The sequence below is a fragment of the Muntiacus reevesi genome, chromosome 8 (genome assembly GCF_963930625.1).
Source record: "Muntiacus reevesi chromosome 8, mMunRee1.1, whole genome shotgun sequence".
Classification (NCBI taxonomy): Eukaryota; Metazoa; Chordata; class Mammalia; order Artiodactyla; family Cervidae; genus Muntiacus; species Muntiacus reevesi.
The window spans coordinates 36,767,820-36,788,637 of record NC_089256.1 but is presented as its reverse complement, the minus strand read 5'-3'; the positions used below and the strand labels follow the sequence as shown (position 1 = coordinate 36,788,637).

Below are 20,818 nucleotides of genomic sequence, written 5' to 3'. Positions count from 1 at the left end.
GTTACTGAAATGCAAATTCATGTGACCAATGCACAGTGAGGTCAAACAATATAAAAACATTGCAGCTTGGAGTAGAGAAAGGTTTATTGCAGGGCCATGCAAGAAGATGGTGGTTCATGACGTAAAATCCCAAACTCTCCAAAAGCTTTCAGCAAAACCCTTTTATAGAAAAGGACAGGGAGGGGCACGGTTAGTTTCAAACTTCTTGATGTCAGATCCTTTATTCTGGAGGTCAGTCACGGTCAGGTAAGGAGTCTCTTGTAAACCTCCACCAAACAAACATTACTGTCTGTTCTGACAATAAGGGGCAAAGTCTCAAGACTCAACCTTCACCCGAGGTCCAGACCCTGGCTAAGAGAAGGGGGTTCCTGCACCTGCTGGTTACCCTGCCAAGCAGCGTTCCTCCAGCACCCAGTCTGGGTCTTCCCACCAGTGTTGAAGAGGTAGCTCTCAGCTATGGCTCCCTCAGGGCCAGGTCCCCAGATCCTGAACAGTGGTCATCACTGAGGTGCCCAGGATACAACTGGCCCTCAGACTCCTCAAGCCACCCAAATGTCAGTTAGGGGGCCCAAATCCTGCAGAATGTAGCCCATGCAGATGGCTGCTGCTATTATATCTCAGAGAGGAAGACAGGGCAGAGGTTCACTACCACCCTGAGGCCTGGGCCCAGCCACTGGGTGTAGTGAGGGTTCTGGAGCCCTGGGGGACACAGTCCCCAAACTGTTCCCTGCCTGCCCCCTCCCCCAGCTCACCCACTGGCCCAAAGCAGGGTGAGCTGGACCAGTCCCCTGGAAGAACAGGATCCGCCTCTTAACTCACTTTCTACCTGAGGACCACACTCCACTGACCCTTGGTTAAATCCCCTCACTAAGGGTCACTTATTGATGGTTATTTGTGGGTGGGGCTCACTGCAACACCAACCATCACTAACCGTCACTCATTGACAGTTATTTACGGGATGGCCCACTATGGCACTAGCCAATCACTGAGCAGGACCACTGCACAGTGTAATGGCACACAGCAACCCCATGTGCTAAGGGCTCCACTCTATTACAGATTTGCTGCTGCTTCCTTGACTAACGTCAATTCCAAGGTGGCTCTAGTGGTAAAGAATCTGCCTACTCAGGCAGGAGACCCAAGAGATGTGGGTTCCATCACTGGGTTGGGAAGATCCCCTGGAGAAGGAAATGGCAACCCACTCCAGTATTCTTACCTGGAAAATTCCATGGAGAGGGGCCTAGCTGGTTGCAGTCCATGGGGACACAAAGAGAGGGACATGACTGAGCGACTAAAGACACACACACACACACACACACACACACACACACACACACACCCATCCTTGACTAACTCTAAGTTTTCTGTGTTGCAAACGAACATTCTGCATAATTCTCTTTATTCCATTTCTTCCTTTTCTCCTAATAGCTGAGGTGGAGATGGGGGTGTATGGTACTCAACTACAGGTCTTATTTTTCACGTCTGTAAAAGGCCTTGAAGTAATTCCCAAACTGGCTGCGCCTCAGAAGCCCATGGGGAAGCATAAACACAGGGACAAAGCCTCAACCCATTTCGAGATTCTGTTTGTGTAGTACTAGGATAGGGCGCCCTATCCTAGTGTTTCACTACCAAGTGTTTCAGGTTCACGATGCTTAGTCCACGGTTCCGTTAAAGACCCCGCCTCTGCCCCACCCTTTGCCCTCTACCTCCCCGTGACGTCGGCTCATCTCCCCTCCTTCGGTCCCTCCACTTGGTCTCGCCCAGCTCCGCCCCTCCCACTGCCTCTCCAGCCTCCCAAGATGGCTACGCCGTTGCCGGACCCGGAGCCGTGGAACCGGGTGAGGATCCCGAAGGCAGGGAGCCGCAGCGCAGTGACCGTACAGGACCCGGATACGGCGCTAGGTAAGTGAGGCGCCCAGCTAGGGGCGCAGGCTTTTCCGGAGGAGGCGTGGGGCTGGCGCACGTGCGCGGTGGGCGGGACTTCCGGAGCCCGCGGGACACTGGGAAGGGCCGAAGGGTCCGGGGCTGGGGAATGTGCCAAGGAATCTCGTGGGGGCACCTGGCTTTACAGTTCTTCGCTAGATCAACCGTGTCTATCGCAGGGTCTGGCAGGGGCACCGAAGGCTCACGACCCAGCACCGCACCGAAATGGGGGAGAGGGGCGTACACAACTGGTGTCAGGGAAAAGTGCTGCCTGGGAACTCTGCGTTCCCTCAGCCACCAAGAGGCGTGGTTAGCCCTCCGTCTCTGCCGCGCTCTCCCTCTGAAGGGCTGCGGGTCGTCGTCACTCAAGCACTCTGCAATTAACCCGCAATTTTCCTGGGTCGCCCGTTCCTTATCTGTAAAATGGGGTTAGTTTTCCCTGGCTATCACCAGGTCTTTGGGAGGATCTAATGATGTCCTTTAGGAGAGCGTGCTCTAACAATGTTTGAATGGCACTGCGATTATTAGGCAGTAGGTGGCGCCTAGTGGGAAAGAACCCACCTTTCTTTAGGTAGAAGTAAGAGGCACAGGTTCGATTCCTGGGTCAGGAAGATCCCCTGGAGGAGGGCATAGCAACCCACTCCAGTATTCTTGCCTAGAAAATCTCATGGGCAGAGGAGCCTGGCAGGCCGCAGTCCATAGGGTCGCACAGAGTCGGACACAACTGAAGCGACTTAGCACACACACAGGTCAGTAAGAACTGGGTTGTGGGATTGAATCCTGGCTCTTCCCTCTGCTTGAACTGGGGTGAGCAGTGGGGAATGTCTAACATTTCTGGGTCTCAGCTTATTTTCAAATGGGAATAATAATAATAGTACTTTATTCATAGAGCAGTTCTGCTGAAAGTATTATAGAGTAATAATATAAAGTATTATTAATATAAAGTAAAGTGAGTATTTGGAACAGTGCCTGATATAGTAAATAATGATCAGTTCAGTCCAGTCCAGTTGCTCAGTTGTGTCCGACTCTTTGTGACCCCATGGAATGCAGTAAGCCAGGCTTCCCTGTCCATCACCAGCTCCCGGAGATTACTCAAACTCATGTCCGTTGAATCGGTGATGCCACCCAACCATCTCATCCTCTGCCCTCCCCTTCTCCTCCTGTCTTCAATCATTCCCAGCATCAGGGTCTTTTCAAATGAGTCAGTTCTTCACATCAGGTGGCCAAAGTATTGGAGTTTCAGCTTCAGCATCAGTCTTTCCAATGGATATTCAGGACTGATTTTCTTTAGGATGGACTGGTTGGATCTCCTTGCAGATAATTAGTTCAGTTCAGTCGCTCAGTCGTGTCTGACTCTTTGCAGCCCCATGAATTGCAGCACACCAGGCCTCCCTGTCCATCACAAACTCCCAGAGTTTACTCAAACTCATGCCCATTGAGTCGGTGATGCCATCCAGCCATCTCATCCTCTGTCATCCCCTTCTCCTTCTGCCCCCAATCCCTTCTGGCATCAGGGTATTTTCCAATGAGTCAACTCTTCGCATGAGGTGGCCAAAATTGGACTTTCAGCTCCAGTGAACACCTAGGACCGATCTCCTTCAGGATGGACTGGTTGGATCTCCTTGCAGTCCAAGGGACTCTCAAGAGTCTTCTCCAACACCACAGTTCAAAAGCATCAATTTTTCGGCACTCAGCTTTCTTCACAGTCCAACTCTCACATCTGTACATGAACACTGGAAAAACCATAGCCTTGACTAGATAGACCTTTGTTGACAAAGTAATGTCTCTGCTTTTTAACATGCTATCTAGGTTGGTCATAACTTTCCTTCCAAGGAATAAGCATCTTTAAATTTCATGGCTGCAGTCAACATCTGCAGTGATTTTGGAGCCCTCCAAAATAAAGCCTGACACTGTTTCCACTGTCTCCCTATCTATTAACCATGAGGTGATGGGACCAGATGCCATGATCGTAGTTTTCTGAATATTGAGCTTTAAACCAACTTTTTCACTCTCCTCTTTCACTTTCATCAAGAGGCTTTTTAGTTCCTCTTCATTTTCTGCCATAAGGGTGGTGTTATCTGCATATCTGAGGTTATTGATATTTCTCCTAACAGTCTTAATTCCAGCTTGTGCTTCCTCCAGCCCAGCGTTTGTCATGATGTACTCTGCATATAAGTTACATAAGTAGGGTGACAATATACAGCCTTGACGTACTCCTTTTCCTATTTGGAACCAGTCTGTTGTTCCATGTCCAGTTCTAACTGTTGCTTCCTTAACTGCATACAGTTTTCTCAAGAGGTAGGTCAGGTGGTCTGGTATTCCCATCTCTTTCAGAATTTTCCACAGTTTATTGTGATCCACACAGTGAAAGACTCTGGCATAGTCAATAAAGCAGAAATAGATATTTTTCTGGAACTCTCTTGTTTTTTCAATGATCCAGCAAATGTTGGCAATTTGATCTCTGGTTCCTCTACCTTTTCTAAAACCAGATTGAACACCTGGAAGTTCACGGTTCACGCATTGCTGAAGCCTGGCTTGGAGAATTTTGAGCACTACTTTACTAGTGTGTGAGATGAGTGCAATTGTGCAGTAGTTTGAGCATTCTTTGGCATTGCCTTTCTTTGGGATTGGAATGAAAAGTGACCTTTTCCAGTCCTGTGGCCACTGCTGAGTTTTCAAAATTTGCTGACAGATTGAGTGCAGCACTTTCACAGCAGCATCTTTTAGGATTTGAAACAGCTCAACTGGAATGTCATCACCTCCACTAGCTTTGTTCGTAGTGATACTTCCTAAGGCCCTCTTGACTTCACATTCCAGGATGTCTGGCTCTAGGTGAGTGATCACACCATCGTGATTATCTGGGTCATGAAGACCTTTTTTGTACAGTTCTTCTGTGTATTCTTGCCACCTCTTCTTAATATCTTCTGCTTCTGTTAGGTCCATACCATTTCTGTCCTTTATTGAGCCCATCTTTGCATGAAATGGTATCTTTATCTTGGTATCTTGGTATTTTATCTTGGTATCTTGAATTTTCTTGAAGAGATCTCTAGTCTTTCCTATACTGTTGTTTTTCTCTATTTCTTTGCATTGATCACTGAGGAAGGCTTTTTTTTATCTCTCCTTGCTTTTCTTTGGAACTCTGTATTCAAATAGGTATATCTTTCTTTTTCTCCTTTGCTTTTCGCTTCTCTTCTTTTCACAGCTATTTGTAAGGCCTCCTCAGACAACCATTTTGCTTTTTTTGCATTTCTTTTTCTTGGGGATGGTCTTGATCCCTGTCTCCTGTACAGTGTCAGGAACCTCCATTAGTAGTTCATCAGGCATTCTATCAGATCTGGTCCCTTAAATCTATTTCTAACTTCCACTGTATAATCATAAGGGATTTGATTTAGGTAATACCTGGATGGTTTAGTGGTTTTCCCCACTTTCTTAAAGTGTTTGGTGTACCTTAAATGACTCTGCAAAGTACTCATATGAAAGATTTTTAAAAGCATGATAAAATGTGATATGATGTACATTCTAGTTTAATAGATGTTTTCTATGATTTCATGGTCTTGATATCATCAGTCACCATTTTCCTTCCTTTCTATGTCATTTCTTACATACTTAGAAACATTTAGTTATGTTCTTACAGGTGAAGCTGATTGTGTTAACTTGTTATTGATTTCTTTAAAACAGATAAGAAAAGATGCTTCTTTCAGTGTATTTTTGTATAATATACTTAATGTAGAAATGCATGTTAAGTCTTATTACTAAATATCTCTGCTTTAGACCTTTGCATTGCAGCTATAATTAAAGAATGCTACCGCATTACATTGTCACTGAAGAGCCGAACCTTAGATGAAGAGACAAATGTATTATGTGCAATCCTTTACAGCAATCACAACAGAATGGGCCGCCATAAGCCCCATTTGGCCCTCAAACAGGTAAGGAGAGAGCCCTGTATTTAAGATAAAACATTTTTACTTGGTGAAGATGGAGATTACACTGCCGCTTAACTTTTGTTATTTATGGAAATTGAAGTAAATTACTTGTGATTTACTTGGGCTTTCCTGATAGCTCAGTTGGTAAAGAATCCACCTGCAATGCAGGAGACCTTGGTTTGATTCCTGGGTTGGGAAGATCTGCTGGAGAAGGGATAGGCTACCCACTCACTCCAGGATTCTTGGGCTTCCTTTGTGGCTCAGCTAGTAAAGTATCTGCTTGCTATGCGGGAGACCTGGGTTTGATCCCTGGGTTGGGAAGATCTCCTGGAGAAAAGACAAGGCTACCCACTGCAGCATTCTGGCCTGGAGAATTCCATAGACTGTACAGGCCATGGGGTCGCAAAGAGTTGGACACAACTGAGTGACTTTCACTTCACTTTCACTTGTGATTTTTAAGTGTTCAGCCCACAATCACATGTGAGCTTTCTTTTTTTTTTTCCCCCTGAAAGCATTTTAAAAAAGTCTGTATTAGAAAAGAACTATGTTTGATTCTTTCCCAATCTTGTTTCTAGTAGGTAGATAATTATGAAGAATATTCTTCATTATATGCAATCTATAACAAATTACCACGTCTTTGTCTACTTTAAAGATTGAGTGATTTAATCAAAACAAAGTGTTGGATTAAGAAACAATTTTCCTGAGCATAATCAAAATCCCCAAATCATAAAAAGAACAAAGTAGCAATTCATTTATTGTGGTGGTAAATAATCTAATTGGCAATATAGTAAATGAGTATATAACAAGTTGTGTAAAGTGTTTTGTGTATCTTTTGAAGTCTAAGACAAAATTGGGTCCTCTAGCTCAGGGATTACATACACAGAGTAGAGCCTTCTAAGTTAAGTTCCATATATGCTCATTCGTTTGCTCATTCATTTTATTAATTCTCCAAGTATTTTTGAAACTTTGTATGTGCCAGGTACTGTGCTTTGTGCTAGAGGTGTTTGGGGTAAAAAAGACCGACATAATCTCCAACCTTAAACAGATTCATGTTCTTTGGTTAGTTTTCCACTCACATTACTTAAAGCAAAAAAGATGATTTCTTCACCAAAGAAAGATTTGCGGTTATAGTCTTTCCTAAGTTTTCTCCTCTGAAGCAGGTTTTATCTCCTTCTGAGTCTTTAACTCCAAAACCAAACTTGTTATCTCAGATTGAATATACGTATTTCTCCTCCTGGCTACCAGGTTGTCAATAATTATAGTCAGAAAAATTTGGTGTTCTGTTTTCTCTGCTTCTTTCATGTAGCTCTCCCATCCGGTCAACTGATCAATTAAAGCTTTCTAGTCCCTTTTAGTTATGGCCAAACTAAAGTTTAAAACCTTGTCAGTTTTTTGTTGTCTTGTACTTCTGACTGATCTTTCCTCCTTCAGTCTTTCCTCTACTGTGGCATGTTCATGTGTACCAAATCTAGGTTAATCATTCTAAAACACAGCTTAATTTTTAATGGTTCTCCATTGTCCCCTGAATAAAGAGCAGACCTCTTAGCTTAACTTAGCAGATCCTTCCTGATCTGGCCTCTTCAGTTTTCTTAGCTCAGGCTTCTCTATGGTCTTCAATGTCATATATGTTGTATTATAAGCAGCCTGAACTTTTCGTGCGTCTTCTGACTCAACACATTGGTTCCCTCCTCTGAACCTTTGCTTACCTGGTTCTGTACGTTTACAATGCCCAAGCTCTCCATAACTTGATCCTCATGTCTGCAGCACTTAAAACAGTGAAATTTAGTACTTAATAATTTACTATCTTGTTTTAATAGTTCCACTATTAGAAATCATGTTACTTCAGAAAAGTTTATTAATACAATCTTGAGAATAATCTTACATTTACTTTGGTCCTCTTTATAGCACCAAGCACATCCTGGCATATAGTAAACTCTTAGTTATAACCTGATCTGAGAAATTGATTTGGCTGCATAAATTTCAAATTTTTAACCAGAAGCAACTGCTTTGGTCTACAAGTTCCTTTACCCTTAAATATGGTATTCTGTATATTTCTATACTTTGTATTCAGTGTATTTCTGTACTTTGAAATTTTGAATTTGTTTTCGTGTTCACATCAGTGGCTTTGTCTCTGTTACACATAAACATGTGACTGAGCTGGTCTTCCTCTTTCAGGTTGAACAGTGTTTAAAACGTTTGAAAAACATGAATTTGGAAGGTTTAATTCAAGATCTCTCAGAGTCATTTTCTTCTAAGTAAGTAGTCTAGTTGCTTTGTAATGGGCTTTGTGGTGGGCTGGAAACCCGGTGTCTTGCTGTGACCTTGCTTTAGACTTCCTTCATTACTGTTTGAATATAACCAATTATACCTTAGCTGTACAAATTTTATTTTAATAAAGGGCCCTTGGTATTTGTGGTAATCTCCCTCTGTTGGCTTGTGGGAAGGAATAGTGTGACACTGAAACCTGGGTGATGATAAACTGTTTTGAAACATAAGTGTCAGTTAACTTCTTTGAGTCATTATTAAACATAACTACCTCAAATTGAGCTTAAAGCAATTCTGTACTTGTTATATAAGTGTTTTATATTTAAGAATGAAAGTAACATACTTCTCTATTTTTTTCAAGTGAAAATCAGCCTATAAATACCAAAGCATGTGTCATCCCCAGCCAACCGGTGGTGGAACTGGTGTTGATGAAGATTTTGGGAGCCTGCAAGTTGCTGCTTCGCCTGTTGGACTGTTGCTGCAAGACATTTCTGTATCCTTGAATCATCTAAAAAACTTTTTTATGAACTTCAGTTGTTTGGATGTATTTAAAGGGCTTCTCAGGTGACTCAGTGGTAATGAATCCACCTGCTAATGAAGAAGCTACAGAAGATGCAGGTTTGATCCCTGGGTCAGGAAGATCCCCTGGAGGAGGAAGTGTCAACCCACTCCAGTATTCTAGCCTGGGAAATCCCATGGACAAAGGAGCCTGTTGGGTTACAGTCCATGGGTTGCAGAGTCAGACATGATTGAGCACGCATGCAGGGATGAATTTAATAGTATTTGTCTGAAAGCTAGGGAGTATGTAGTTTTTCATACTTTCAAAGTAGGAGTTATAATTTATGTGGATTCTTAAAATTTTGCTCTTTGGTCTCTTCTTCCTGGGAAGTGCTTAGATAGCCATTGCCAGGAATTTCTACCTCTATTTAATATGTATTATTCTAAAGGCATTGACAGTTAGAAATCCTTAATCTTAAAAGCTAACCCTTAGAAACCAAATTTATTAATGAAGCCTCTAGCAGAGTATATATATATTTTTTTTAGCTTCAATGATTTAATAGAACATGTTTTAAGGCTTTAACTCCTTCAAGAAAATTCTGCATTCTGTGTGGAATTTTTTTTTTTCCCATTAATGTAACTCAACAAAATCTAAATTCCTTTGATTCTGTTTTCCACCTTTAACTTGATTCTTCAGCTTGACTGTGAAACATCTAGGTTTGCAAGAATTCATTATTTTAAACCTTGTGATGGTTGGGCTCGTGAGCAGGTTATGGTATGTATGTACGTACCTTTGAAATCCTTCATTTCTTTTTCATTTCTCTAACTCAGACTAGGTTTCTTATTAGTAGTCTTCATATTTGCTTTCCCATGGGATGTTGAAGGTGCAGAAATTGTTTCTTCATTTGATCAGAGTTTATTTGGGATGGATTGGGAAGCTAAGTGTTGACAGTTATGTCAAAAGGCTAGGCTTTGAATCTGAATCCATGAGATCACTTCCACATTAAACTAAGCAAATGACTTCCTAGAATCCTGGAATTAAAAAAAAAAAAAGTTTCCTCTAATCATTCAGCTGAGCCATTTAGAATGAAGGTGTTCCTGGGCAGTCAGTATCATTTGTTTCTGCCACTAGATTTCTAATACTTAATGGCAATGACCTTCCTTATGTTTTCTAAATTCCTTTCTTCCACATGAACCACCATTGCTTTTTGAACCATAACTAATTGATGTAAAGAACACTGGTAATACTAGTTGCAAACCAAAGAGAATTTCCCTTGCATCTTACAATATATATTATGGAGCTTATCTGATGGATAATCAGATTCAAAATCTGCCCATTTGTGATTAGCTATAATTTGAATGGAAATAAAAAAAGAAAAAAGAAAAAAAAAGAAAAAATTCTCTCTAATCCTAATTTTCTGTCTTAACCTGGATATCTCAAGTACTATTTTCAATCATCTTGTTTTTTATTCTGCTTGTTTTTAGAGCTAACAATGTTAGAATTACTTATCATATGTTAGTATGGTTATCATGTTAGTAATGTTAGAATTACTAATCAATGTCAAACCTTATTATTCTTCCCTACAATGAAAATAGCTTTGATTTTTTAATTTTAATAGTACATGCTTACTTGAAGAAACTTTTAAAAATAGAAAAAATTCAAAGAACCTGAAATTTGCCTAAAATCTTATCATCTAGATAAAACCACATTTAAGATTTTGGTCACATCCTTTGAAATATCTCTCCATGTAGTACTGCATTTGGCTTTATATAACATTTTGTACTTGGATTTTTCAGTATAAGCTGGACTAAATCTATCTCTTTGCAAGTATCCACTGTAGCATTTTTTTTTTAATCTATAGTGGCAGACTGATAGGTGTTATTTTCAGCTTTGAATCTGTTAGTTATTATGTAATCTGCAAATTATAATTACTGGCTAATTCATGAGCTCCTACTTCTTTCCCTAGGGTTCTGTATAAAGATGTTTTAAAAAGGCTGGTTTCTTTATATGAACCATTGTTTGGATTACTTCAAGAGGTCTCCAGGATTCAACCATTGCCTTACTTCAAAGGTTTTACCTTTCCTTCTGATATTGTTGAATTTTTAGGAGAGCCCTATTTTGAAGTCTTTAAGAAAAAAATGCCTACAGCTTTTGTAGCTAAAGGAGTAACTAAACTGCTAAATAAACTATTTTTAACAAAGGAGCAATCACAGAGGTCAGGTGAAGAAACTTTACTTAGAATTTCTGAAAAAGCTAAACAAGTGAAGATCAATATACAGAATAACATGGATCTTGGACAACCAGTAAAGAGTAAGAAAAATTTAAAAGGTAATTTGCTTTGATGTGGCACATACTCTTAAACTCTCTTAATTTTAACTCACATTATCTTTAGAGAAGTATGGTATTAATAATGTGTGCTTTCTGAGCTTGAGCAGATTAAGTTCTTTCTTTCTGTTGTACCTTCATAGTTCTTTGCTTGCTTAACTCCCTTTGTTGTCATGTACTTAAGAATTTGTTGATTTGAAAATAGTATGCCTAATTTTTTATCTGTGATTTATCTCCACAGAAAAGTCATTAGAATTTGATGTGAGAGCTTTCTGCAAACAGCTGAAACACAAAGCTATTCAGGTTTGTCTGGCTTATTTTAATATAGTTTATGATTTCTGCTAACTTGTAGTGTAGATGCCACTTACCAAGGGCAGAGGCTGAATCTTACTTCTGGTTTTATCCCCAGCTCTAGGCATAGTGCCATCTTAGTTCTCAGTCTGCTTCTGAATGACTAGAGGCATTTCCAAGGGATCTGAGTGCATCTAGTTAATTCAGTTAATAGAATACCTTCAGAAACATTTTACTAAGAGTTTTGCTAGAATTTTAAAATGATCCTAGGAACCATCATAGGAGTGGATTATATTGCAGCTTAAGAATATGGGCTTTGAAGTCAGACAGATGGTTTGTGTCCTGGCTTTCGTTGGTACTAATTTGTGACCTTATGTGAGTTTCTTGACTGTCCATACCTCCATTTTCTAGAAACAGTATGCACTTCATAGGGTTGTGCCAATTTTAGTACATGTAAAGTATTCAGCACAGAGTCTAAAGCGTGGTAAGCACTTACTTGATGTTAGATGTTAGGTACTTCCATCGTGATCATCATCATCATCATCTTTTATCATGAGGTTTCTATTTCTTTTTCTCATCAACATTTGACCTCTCCTCAGCCAGTGTCTGTAAACTCTTGTTTGTTCTGGATCTGACACGGATAAGTTCTTTTCCTCTCTTTTCAAAGTTGTTTTCTTCATGGGCTATTTCTTTCATTCTATTCAAGAATTCTTTTCTAGCAAGTCAGTACTTTCTTGAAGGTTTACAAGGACTCTAGCTTGCATTTATATTTTGTCCAATTTACAAGTTCTGGAGGAAGACGTCATCATCACCGTAATACTTATACTGCATTTACTCTTTGCCAGGCATTGTTCAGAACTCTTTATATGTGTAAACTCATAATCCTTGCAAAAGTCCTGGGAGGTAGGTGCTGTTCTTTCCATGTTTCAGATGAGAAAATTAAGGCAAAGAAAGGACAAGAAATTTGTCCAGGCCAGACAGCAAATATGGGGCAGAACTGGGATTTGAACCAGGCAGTTTGGTTTCAGTCTTTGTCATTTAATATTATTCTTTGTTGTTGTTCAGTTGCTAAGTTGTGTCCGACTCTCTGCGACTCCATGGGCTGCAGCACACCAGGCTTCCCTGTCCTTAACTATCTCCCACAGTTTATCATTCCACCAGTCTCCAAATAGTTTTATCAGCTCTCTCTCAATAACTATAGCTCTCTGTGACTCCTGAAACTTTCTGCAGTCCATCACTTGTTCCTATGTGAGCTGGTTCCAGCATCCCTCTTATTTATGACCAATCACTATTTTATTTTTAGCATTTAGCACCAATATGCTTGGAGTGTTTTTAGGTCAAGCTTTTATGGATCACCAACACAAATATTGATAGGTCTCTACCTTCTACTGCTATTACTTGCTCTTCTTGAGAATGAGAAATTTGCAAGAAAGTAAGTTTTGAACAGAAGATGGAAGCAGACCTAGTAGGTAGCATATTTCAATAAACAGTAGTAGTTGATAAAATTCAAACTTGATGTGAAGTAATTAGCCCCCAACTAATAAAAAAAAAAAATTCAAACAACTTTATACAGAAAAATGAAGTTGAAGAGACAGAGGTGCCACATCAAAAGATGGTTGAATTGGAATTGGAAATATTGCTCAGTTAAGCATTTTTAACATACATTCAGCAGTCATCTGCATTTTCACATTTATCAATAACATTTATGACCCATCATTGAGGAGGTGATGAAAAACAAACTGTGGTAGTCCAGCATTAGAGGAAAAGGGCTTTTCAGTGATTTTGTCTCTCACCAGCTAGACTTTGATCAATACTTAATTATGTGGAGTTTTATTCTTATGTGTAGATTAAATGGGCTTCCCTGGTGGCTCAGTGGTTGAGAATCCACCTGCCAATGCAGGAGAGGCAGGATTGATTTGTGGGTGGGGAAGATCCCTGGAGAAGGAAATGGCCACTCCAGTATTCTTGCCTGGGAAATCCCATGGACAGAGGAGCCTGGCGGGCTATAGTCCATGGGGTCACAAATAATCAGACATGACTGAGAGACTAAACAACAACAACACAGGTTAAATAAATATGTATGTAAATATTTATATTGTTACTTGTGTACAACTGAATTTCGCTATAGATGGGATCTATTGTAGCACAGAGGGGGAAAAATCATATTAGGAGCAGTGAATAAAAATTTTTTTAAGCAAAAGGAAAGGAATTCCCTGGTAGTCTAGTTATTAGGACTCTGTATTTCCACTGCAAAGGGGCACCAGTCTGATCCCAGGGTTGAGGAACTAAGATCCCCAAAGCCAGATGGCACAGTCAAAAAAATTTAAAAAGACAAACAGAAAGCATAGGGAACTGGAAAAAACTTTTTTCCTTCTTTTAAAAAGATGTATTTTCAAATGTTGATAGTGTGTGTCAACTTCTCTCTCTTGTTATATGTCAATAATAGATCCAATATATTTTTCTCATCATTCCATATTTCAGGAGAAGAGCTTTGAGTTTAAATGTTCTCAATCCAAACTAAAGGCAGCCAAACATTCTTCTCAGAAAGCAATAGGAACTCCCTGTGTAAAAAGTCTTGTGCAAAGATTCCGAGAGGCTGAGACTTTCACACAACTTTCTGAAGAAATCCAAATGGCAATTCTGTGGTGTAGAAGCAAAAAACTGAAGGCTCAGACCACCTTTCTGGGTAACAAACTTCTTAAAAGTAACCGGCTTAAACATGTGGAAGCTCAAGGCTCTAGGTAGGTATATTATAAAAATTATATTCCTTTACTTCTTCTGTTATCTTTTAAGGCAAAAGTATATGTATTCAGCCTTTTTAACGTCCTGTATCCTGGGGACTAAAATTGGGGTATATACTCAAAGTGCAGTTTTGTTAGCTACTTTTATTGGGCAGAGCTAAATATATATGTCATCGGGAGGAAGTAAATTTGGTCAATTGGATTTACTCATTTCTACTCTTCACCATTCCATCCTTTTATTCAAACAGTATCAGGTGTGTCTATGGTATGCTAACCTGCAGATACAACTGTGTGTAAGACAGATTTAACCCTCATGGAATTCTGCCTCTCTGGTAGGAGAGATGGCCAATCTGCCTGCAGCTTCAGTGGGATGAGGGTGTGAGAGCAGAAGATACTTCCTCCTACAAGGCCACACACCAGACTCCAGAGTCAGTGTCAAGTAATTTCCATTCACAGGAGCTAGACTCTCCATGATTGTTTCATCCTTTTGTGAGTCTTACATTCATAGCACTGCCTAAGGATGGTTATCTTTGTGAGCCAATATTCCTTGAAATAATACATGAAGTTACATATTTTAGGGCTTTATGTTTTTATTGAACAAATAATAGATGCCTGTGGTAACAGTTTGAGACACAAACAGCCATAAAGGTCCTCACTGCCCCTTCACAGGGGCAATCACTGACCAATTTTTACGTATCCTTCAAGAAACACTGTGCGTCCACCATAATTTCTTACTTTATTTATGGACATATATCTATTCAGGGCTTTATAATGGTTTCCATGGGTGTCACTTGGTCACTTGTTAAATTTTCTTTAAAAATTTATGGAAAAACAATACCTCTTTTAGTAAAAAAAATATATATTGAAGGTTTTATAGCAAGTTTTGACTAAAAGCTGTGGGAGAAGTTAAGGGTTTTTACATTACACTCTAGAGTGGAAGCTCAGCCTAAAATGGAGCTGTTCTGTTCAAGATTCTGTTTAAACTCAGGGGTAGATGAGGCAGAGATGCTAATTAAAAGTTAATCCAGATGGTAACAAACTGGTGGCTATTTGATTAAGACATTATTCTGCACCCCACAAAAATACAGTGCTCTTTCATTCTGCCCTGTTTTGATGTTTTAGTAACACGTTATATTTGTACTACATTTTAAGTTACTTAATGTCCACAATAACTCTGTGACACGTGGTGGTATTCACATTTTATAGATGAGTTAATAAGAGGATTTTACTCAGGGAATTAGAGCTGGAGATCTTGAACTCAGTGCAGATCCTCTGATTCTTCTGTTTTTTTCATCTATTTCCATTTCAGTTGGGAAGTCCACCTACCCTCTCCTCACTTAAAAATTACCACTTACAGTAAGACAAAATGGTTTGGAAACAAAAGATCATGGATTACCGCGTTAAAATGGGCTTCCTCAAAGTTCTATATTGGTTTAAAAAGGAAGAGGGTACAGTAGGAGGTACAGACTCATGCTAATCTTTTGCAATCTGACTATCACAGTGAGGCAGATAGCAGGGTACCAATGCACCTTGTGGCAGTATATCCTATTCAGAAGCAAAATACCTAACAACCAGCCATTTGAGTTCTGAATTCCCAGATTTGAAGATAATATGAATGCTGTCATTTTGCCTATGCTGGCATCCCTGTCTTCTCATTTTACATAAACTCCCTCTTCACTTTTATTCCTTTTTCCTTGTTCATTTCCTGTTATTATGTTGAATATGAAGTCATTACTCCAGAAATGGGACAATGCATCCTAGTAACTTTTCTATTTGTAATTCATCTTTTCCCCAGTTCCATTACATTACACCATTACATTACATTACATCATATTACATTATGAATAGATTAGCAATTATCAGGAAGTAGCCCTGGCACTGAAATATGGCAGTTTAGCTGCCTTGCTAGTTGTAGGAGCTACTTTACTGTGGAAATGTAATGGGGACACATTTGCCCACAATCTAAATCAGAGGGAATTTGTGCTCTGAAAACACAGACTGGATATGAAGCTCCTATTTCCATGTTTTTCTTTATGATTCTGGAAATTGTACAGAGGCGTAGGACATATATTTTAATTGGAAGTTGGTAAAAAGGAGACAAAATTTTTGAGAATGTCTTTCTGCATCTTAACAGTCTAATTTCTTCTGTCTTTTAAAGTTTGCCAAAGAAGCTACAGTGCATAAAAACATCTATTTGCAACTGCCTTCTTCATGGCTTAGGTCTGAAAACTTCAAAGCATCACCTGAGACAAAGAAGATCACAGAATAAATTTTCACTGAAAGGAAGGAAACAGAGAAAGTTGCAGTCGACTCATTTAAAGGAAATCCAGCAGCCCCCTCAAGGGACTCAGAGTGCTACGGATGTCATTAAAGGGAGACTCTCAGATTCTACTGATTGTAGGACTGATCTGTATCCTAACAATAAGCAAGTGTTGAATAGGAGAGTTTCAAATCCTGTCATACAAACTAAGGAGAAACAAACTCATGAAAAGCTTACAGAAAGCAATGAAAATGAGACGGATTCTTGGACAATGATGCAAGTAAATAAACATAACACATCAGGAACCACTAAGGAGAAAGACGACATTGATGATATTTTTGCTTTAATGGGAGTCTAGAGGTTCCTATGTGAAACTTTTAACCAGTTGCTCCAGTGTTCTGCTGCTTTAAGTAGAACAGTTGAGATGTGGAAAGATCTGGAAGTACCACTTGGACTCAGAGGAACTGCTTTAGTTCAACACTGTACAGCAGTTCATTTTAGTTCAATAAACGCTTACCATAGCTTTGTGTCATTTAATCGACAAATATTTGACTATTAGTCAATTATTTACTTAAGACCTGAATAATCAGGTTTGTAAAACTTACATTGTGCCTTAGGTAAATAGGATGCAGGGGTGGGGTGTAGCAAGGAATCACCTAGAAGGTCACTTTGACCTTAATGGCTCCACTGTAGCTAAGTGCTCTCCTGAACACCAAGGTTTATAGCTTTTAACAGTGGTACTGTCTGTCTTCTCTATGTTAGAACTGATCATCAGTTTTGCTACTACGTGTATTAGCAGGCAATGATTACAACCATTATTTCACTTAATTTGTTAACCTTATCTCATAGGAGGGCATATTAAAATGCTTTTGGAACTGTCCAAAAGTTTGTAGGGGAGCTTGTTTATTTGGGTGCTAGTGATTGATTCCAAATACATTTTTTTCCAGAAAGGATATAGAGTGACTTGCAGTTATACACAAAGTAGAACTAGGTGAGAAAGTTAAATGAAAAAGCTAAGGAAACACAAAATCAATCAACCTAGAAAAGTTAAAAGTAGATTTATAGTAACGAACTATAGAAATGATCCCTGAAAGTATAGGATTTATAATTTGATGCTGATGCTATCATCTGATATTTGTATGTTGCTCATACAATTGCTCTCAGAAGGTGAATCCTACATATTTTCAAATAATGATGCGAAGTTTGAGGTTTCTTTCAAATACTCTAACTTTCTAGAATTAGGTTAATAAGCTATTTTTCAAGCAGGTTGTAGGCTTAAGTTTTAGGTTTATATATAGTAATTTATACAGTGCCCTAGTATATATTGCATCTTCTTTTCCTCAGTCATCCTGCTGTTTTTTAAGTTTTCCTTTTTGTTCTTTATCTGGCCTTGTTCTTTCCTTGTCTGTTTTCTGTATATTTTCCACTTACTTACTATACCAGTGGTTCTCAAACTGTAGGGACGTCTTGAGAATCACTTAGCGAGGTTGTTTAAAATGCCGATTTTGAGTCCCTTCCAGAGACTGATAATCATGGCTAGGGGACAGGATCAGAAATCTGCATTTTTAGTACGGGCCTCAGGTGATTTTGATGCAAGTAACCCAAAATACAGTTAGATAAACACTGGTTTAGCTCCCTTCTTTACTGAAGCCTTGCTAAGTCAATCTCTAGTCACTTTTTATTAGTTCATCTTTCTCCTGGTTTCCTACCAAGTGGTACAGCTACTTAGTACTTTAAGACATGGACAATATCGAGGAAGTCTCCTTCATGACACTCTAGAAATAGCCATCAGCTTCTAAGATTCAAGATCCAATCTTGCTTCTGCTTTTATGTGCATGTGACACTAATCATGTACAAATAGCAGGTTTCTCTGGGCTCAGTTCTTCCATTTGAAGTGGTATTACTGTCCAATAATCATAAACCTGTACAACTGGAAGAGACTTTGGAGATCACCCTTCATTGTATACAATACAGTGGTTCAGTGAATTGTCTATAAGGAGGTCAAACTGGATTAGAATATAAGCCTAGCATTTTTTTTCCTATTTCATTAATGTTCCTTTGGAGTATGTTTATCTCCTTTTCCCATCTGCCCCTTAAAATCCTGGGAAAAACAGTAAAGAGTTTCATGTCTCCATAAGTTGGTAAAAATAAGAAACATAGTATTCTATATTTTTTTCCCAAACAAATTCAAATGTTTTAAGTTTTAAAAGTGAATTCTTAAATATACAAAACCATAACTTACCCAGTAAATTAGATTAGAAAATAACTGTTAGCATCATCATAGTAAATACCAATTTAATCCCTTATGGTGGCATTAACACACTAGCCATTTGTAAGAGCAGTGTGGTGGACCTCTCATGTGTCACTTCAAATCTTCTTGACCTCTTGCTGCAGCCACTACTATGATAACCAGTCTCAAGCAGGACTGAACAACTACACCTTGCCTCCTGGCCTCTGACAGGCTACAGGAACTGCTTGGCGTTTGGGCATACACAACTTGGAAGAGGTATGGGGGCTATCCTCTAATCCCCCTTCAAAGACAATTCAGAGGCACGTTTCATAAGGTTCCACAGATCCATCAAGATCAAGCCCTAGTGCTGTGTTGTTTCCAACTCAATGCATCCTTGATTGGCTTTCCTTCCATCCGTTTCATTTTCCTTTCATTCCTGTTTCCTGGAATCACATCCCCAATAAACTATTGGACACAAGCTTTTGTCTTGGACCCTCCTTTTAGGAGAACCAAAGTCAAGGCTAAGACAAGCTGTAAAGTAACACTCGCAGGCAGAAAGATGACTTTTAAGATAATTTTGTTGTTATCAATATATATTTTACTTGGTGAATGCCCATATTACAAATTTTTTTTTTCTTCTTAAAGTTTAAATCACTGCTGGTTAGAATAAACCAGTAGTAGTAACTATAAAACTGAAAACATATTCAGAACTGAATTTTCTAAAAGTCAAAAAGTTGTTTTATAGCATTAATTTTTTATCCAATGCTATTGCTATAACATTTTAATATTCAGCCTCACTCTGAAAAGCTAAGCCACTTGTATGACTAGATCAGTAACACCTTCATAAAAATATTTTCCACTAACATTAGTCCAAAGTAAGGCTTTATCTTTCCATTCTGAATCCTAATGGGAAGATTCCATTTATAAACTATACTATCAACTTTTTTCTCTTGCCCTGTGCAAATCAACTTTCATACCTAAAACTTTCTTCTTTGGTCTTAACCTAGATAAAATGTTACTTCCTCCATGACAGGATGTATTCTATGATAAATCTACCCATGAGTTTTGCTATATACTTGAATTGGTTTTGCTTTACAAATAGGTAGAATAAATAGATGTTCTTTTCATATTTTAATCTTCATAGCTTCTGAGGTAGAGTTACAAAAGAAGTTCAGAAACATCCAACGTATAATAAATATTAGAACTGGAACTTGAATTCTGGTCTTCTGATTCTGAACCCTGTGAAAGTGACTGACCTCGGCCTGAAATAAGTGGTATTTCCATTATGGACTGATTGAAATTTTATCAAGAATAATTTTTGTTATATTCAAATGAGGTCTCCAAAAAAAAGATAAGTTATAGTCATACATATAAAGACCCTGATGCTGGGAAAGATTGAAGGTAAAAGAAGAGGGTGGCAGAAGATGAGATGGTTAGATAGCACCAATGACTCAATAAACATAAATTTGAGCAAATTCTGGGAGATAGTGAAGGACAGGGAAGCCTGGTGTGCTGCAGTTCATGGGATGGCAGTCAAGACACAACTTGGTGACTGAACAACAACATAAGAATTTACCTTCAACCCATCTATCACTGCTTAACAAAAAAAGTAGCCCATTTTTACCTAGTGCATTGTAATATTTAAAAAAAATAGAGTAATGGATATTCCTTTAAAAGACAAAAACCCAATAAATATTATGGCAAACTGTCATCTACACAGTAGGGGCTACCCTGATGCTCAGACAATAAAGAATCTGCCTGCAATGCAGGAGACGCAACTTCAATCCCTGTGTCAGGATTCCCTGGAGAAGGGAATGGCTACCCACTCCAGTATTCTTGCCTGGAGAATGCCATGGACAGAGGAGTCAGGCGGGCTACAGTCCATAGGGTTGCAAAGAGTCAGACACGACTGAGTAACTAACACTCTCAGTATCATCTACATGGTAGGAAACAGATTTTCATTTTATGGACTTCTATGTGGTCTTGTTTGTTAAAAACTGCTGGTACCTCTTCTAATGAACAGCATAACTCAATCATGTATAAACCTTTCTGCCCCTATAGGCACAAATTCATTCTTCCTTTGGAAATATGCAGGTTTTAATGCTGAAGTGATCCTTCTGCAAGTTACAGATACACAACATTTATAACAATATTGAAATTCTGTCTTTAACTGCAGTTGGCACAGACAATTTTGAATCTTCAGCTAAATTGGAAGCCATTAGTCTTAACATTTCCTGTTATATCAGCTATAAAGCATCTCAGCAGATGGATTCCAGAATAGGTCACAGCACTGTGGGGAAAAAAAAAAAGATCATTTTCTTCCTTACTTCAGAGATAGTAACAGATCTGAATTCACCTAGCTTA

The 20,818-nt window shown here is 39.1% G+C and overlaps 2 protein-coding genes across 8 annotated transcripts in view; one reads left to right on the top strand and one right to left on the bottom strand.

Annotated features, from left to right (window-relative positions):
- Nucleotides 1-1,785: 1,785 nt before the first annotated feature.
- NEPRO (nucleolus and neural progenitor protein) lies at nt 1,786-16,769 on the top strand. 7 transcript variants are annotated; one of them, XM_065942153.1, is made up of 10 exons: nt 1,815-1,899; nt 2,580-2,669; nt 5,692-5,846; nt 8,019-8,098; nt 8,470-8,601; nt 9,304-9,381; nt 10,574-10,935; nt 11,174-11,235; nt 13,705-13,964; nt 16,123-16,769. In XM_065942153.1, the coding sequence occupies exons 2-10, from the start codon at nt 2,588-2,590 to the stop codon at nt 16,580-16,582; spliced, it is 1,671 nt and encodes a 556-aa protein (XP_065798225.1). In that variant the 5' UTR covers nt 1,815-1,899; nt 2,580-2,587; the 3' UTR covers nt 16,583-16,769. The 7 variants fall into 7 exon arrangements, with proteins under 7 accessions (XP_065798224.1, XP_065798223.1, XP_065798227.1 ...); XM_065942152.1 differs by lacking the exon at nt 2,580-2,669 and having other exon boundaries at nt 1,786-1,899; nt 10,574-10,917; XM_065942151.1 differs by lacking the exon at nt 2,580-2,669 and having other exon boundaries at nt 1,786-1,899.
- The window catches only part of GTPBP8 (GTP binding protein 8 (putative)), a 28,081-nt gene continuing 21,799 nt past the window's right edge, over nt 14,537-20,818 (bottom strand). The window contains exon 6 of the mRNA XM_065942158.1: nt 14,537-20,744. Coding sequence (XP_065798230.1) covers nt 20,654-20,744 — 91 coding nt within the window. The 3' untranslated portion in view covers nt 14,537-20,653. The remainder of the gene's footprint in view (nt 20,745-20,818) is intronic.

Excerpts from the sequence above, each read along its gene's own strand:
- NEPRO (XM_065942151.1), top strand. The coding sequence starts at position 1,797 with ATGGCTACGCCGTTGCCGGACCCGGAGCCGTGGAACCGGGTGAGGATC. Across the intron at positions 1,900-5,691 it reads GGACCCGGATACGGCGCTAG|ACCTTTGCATTGCAGCTATA; the intron begins GTAAGTGAGGCG and ends TCTCTGCTTTAG. Across the intron at positions 10,936-11,173 it reads GAGTAAGAAAAATTTAAAAG|AAAAGTCATTAGAATTTGAT; the intron begins GTAATTTGCTTT and ends TTATCTCCACAG.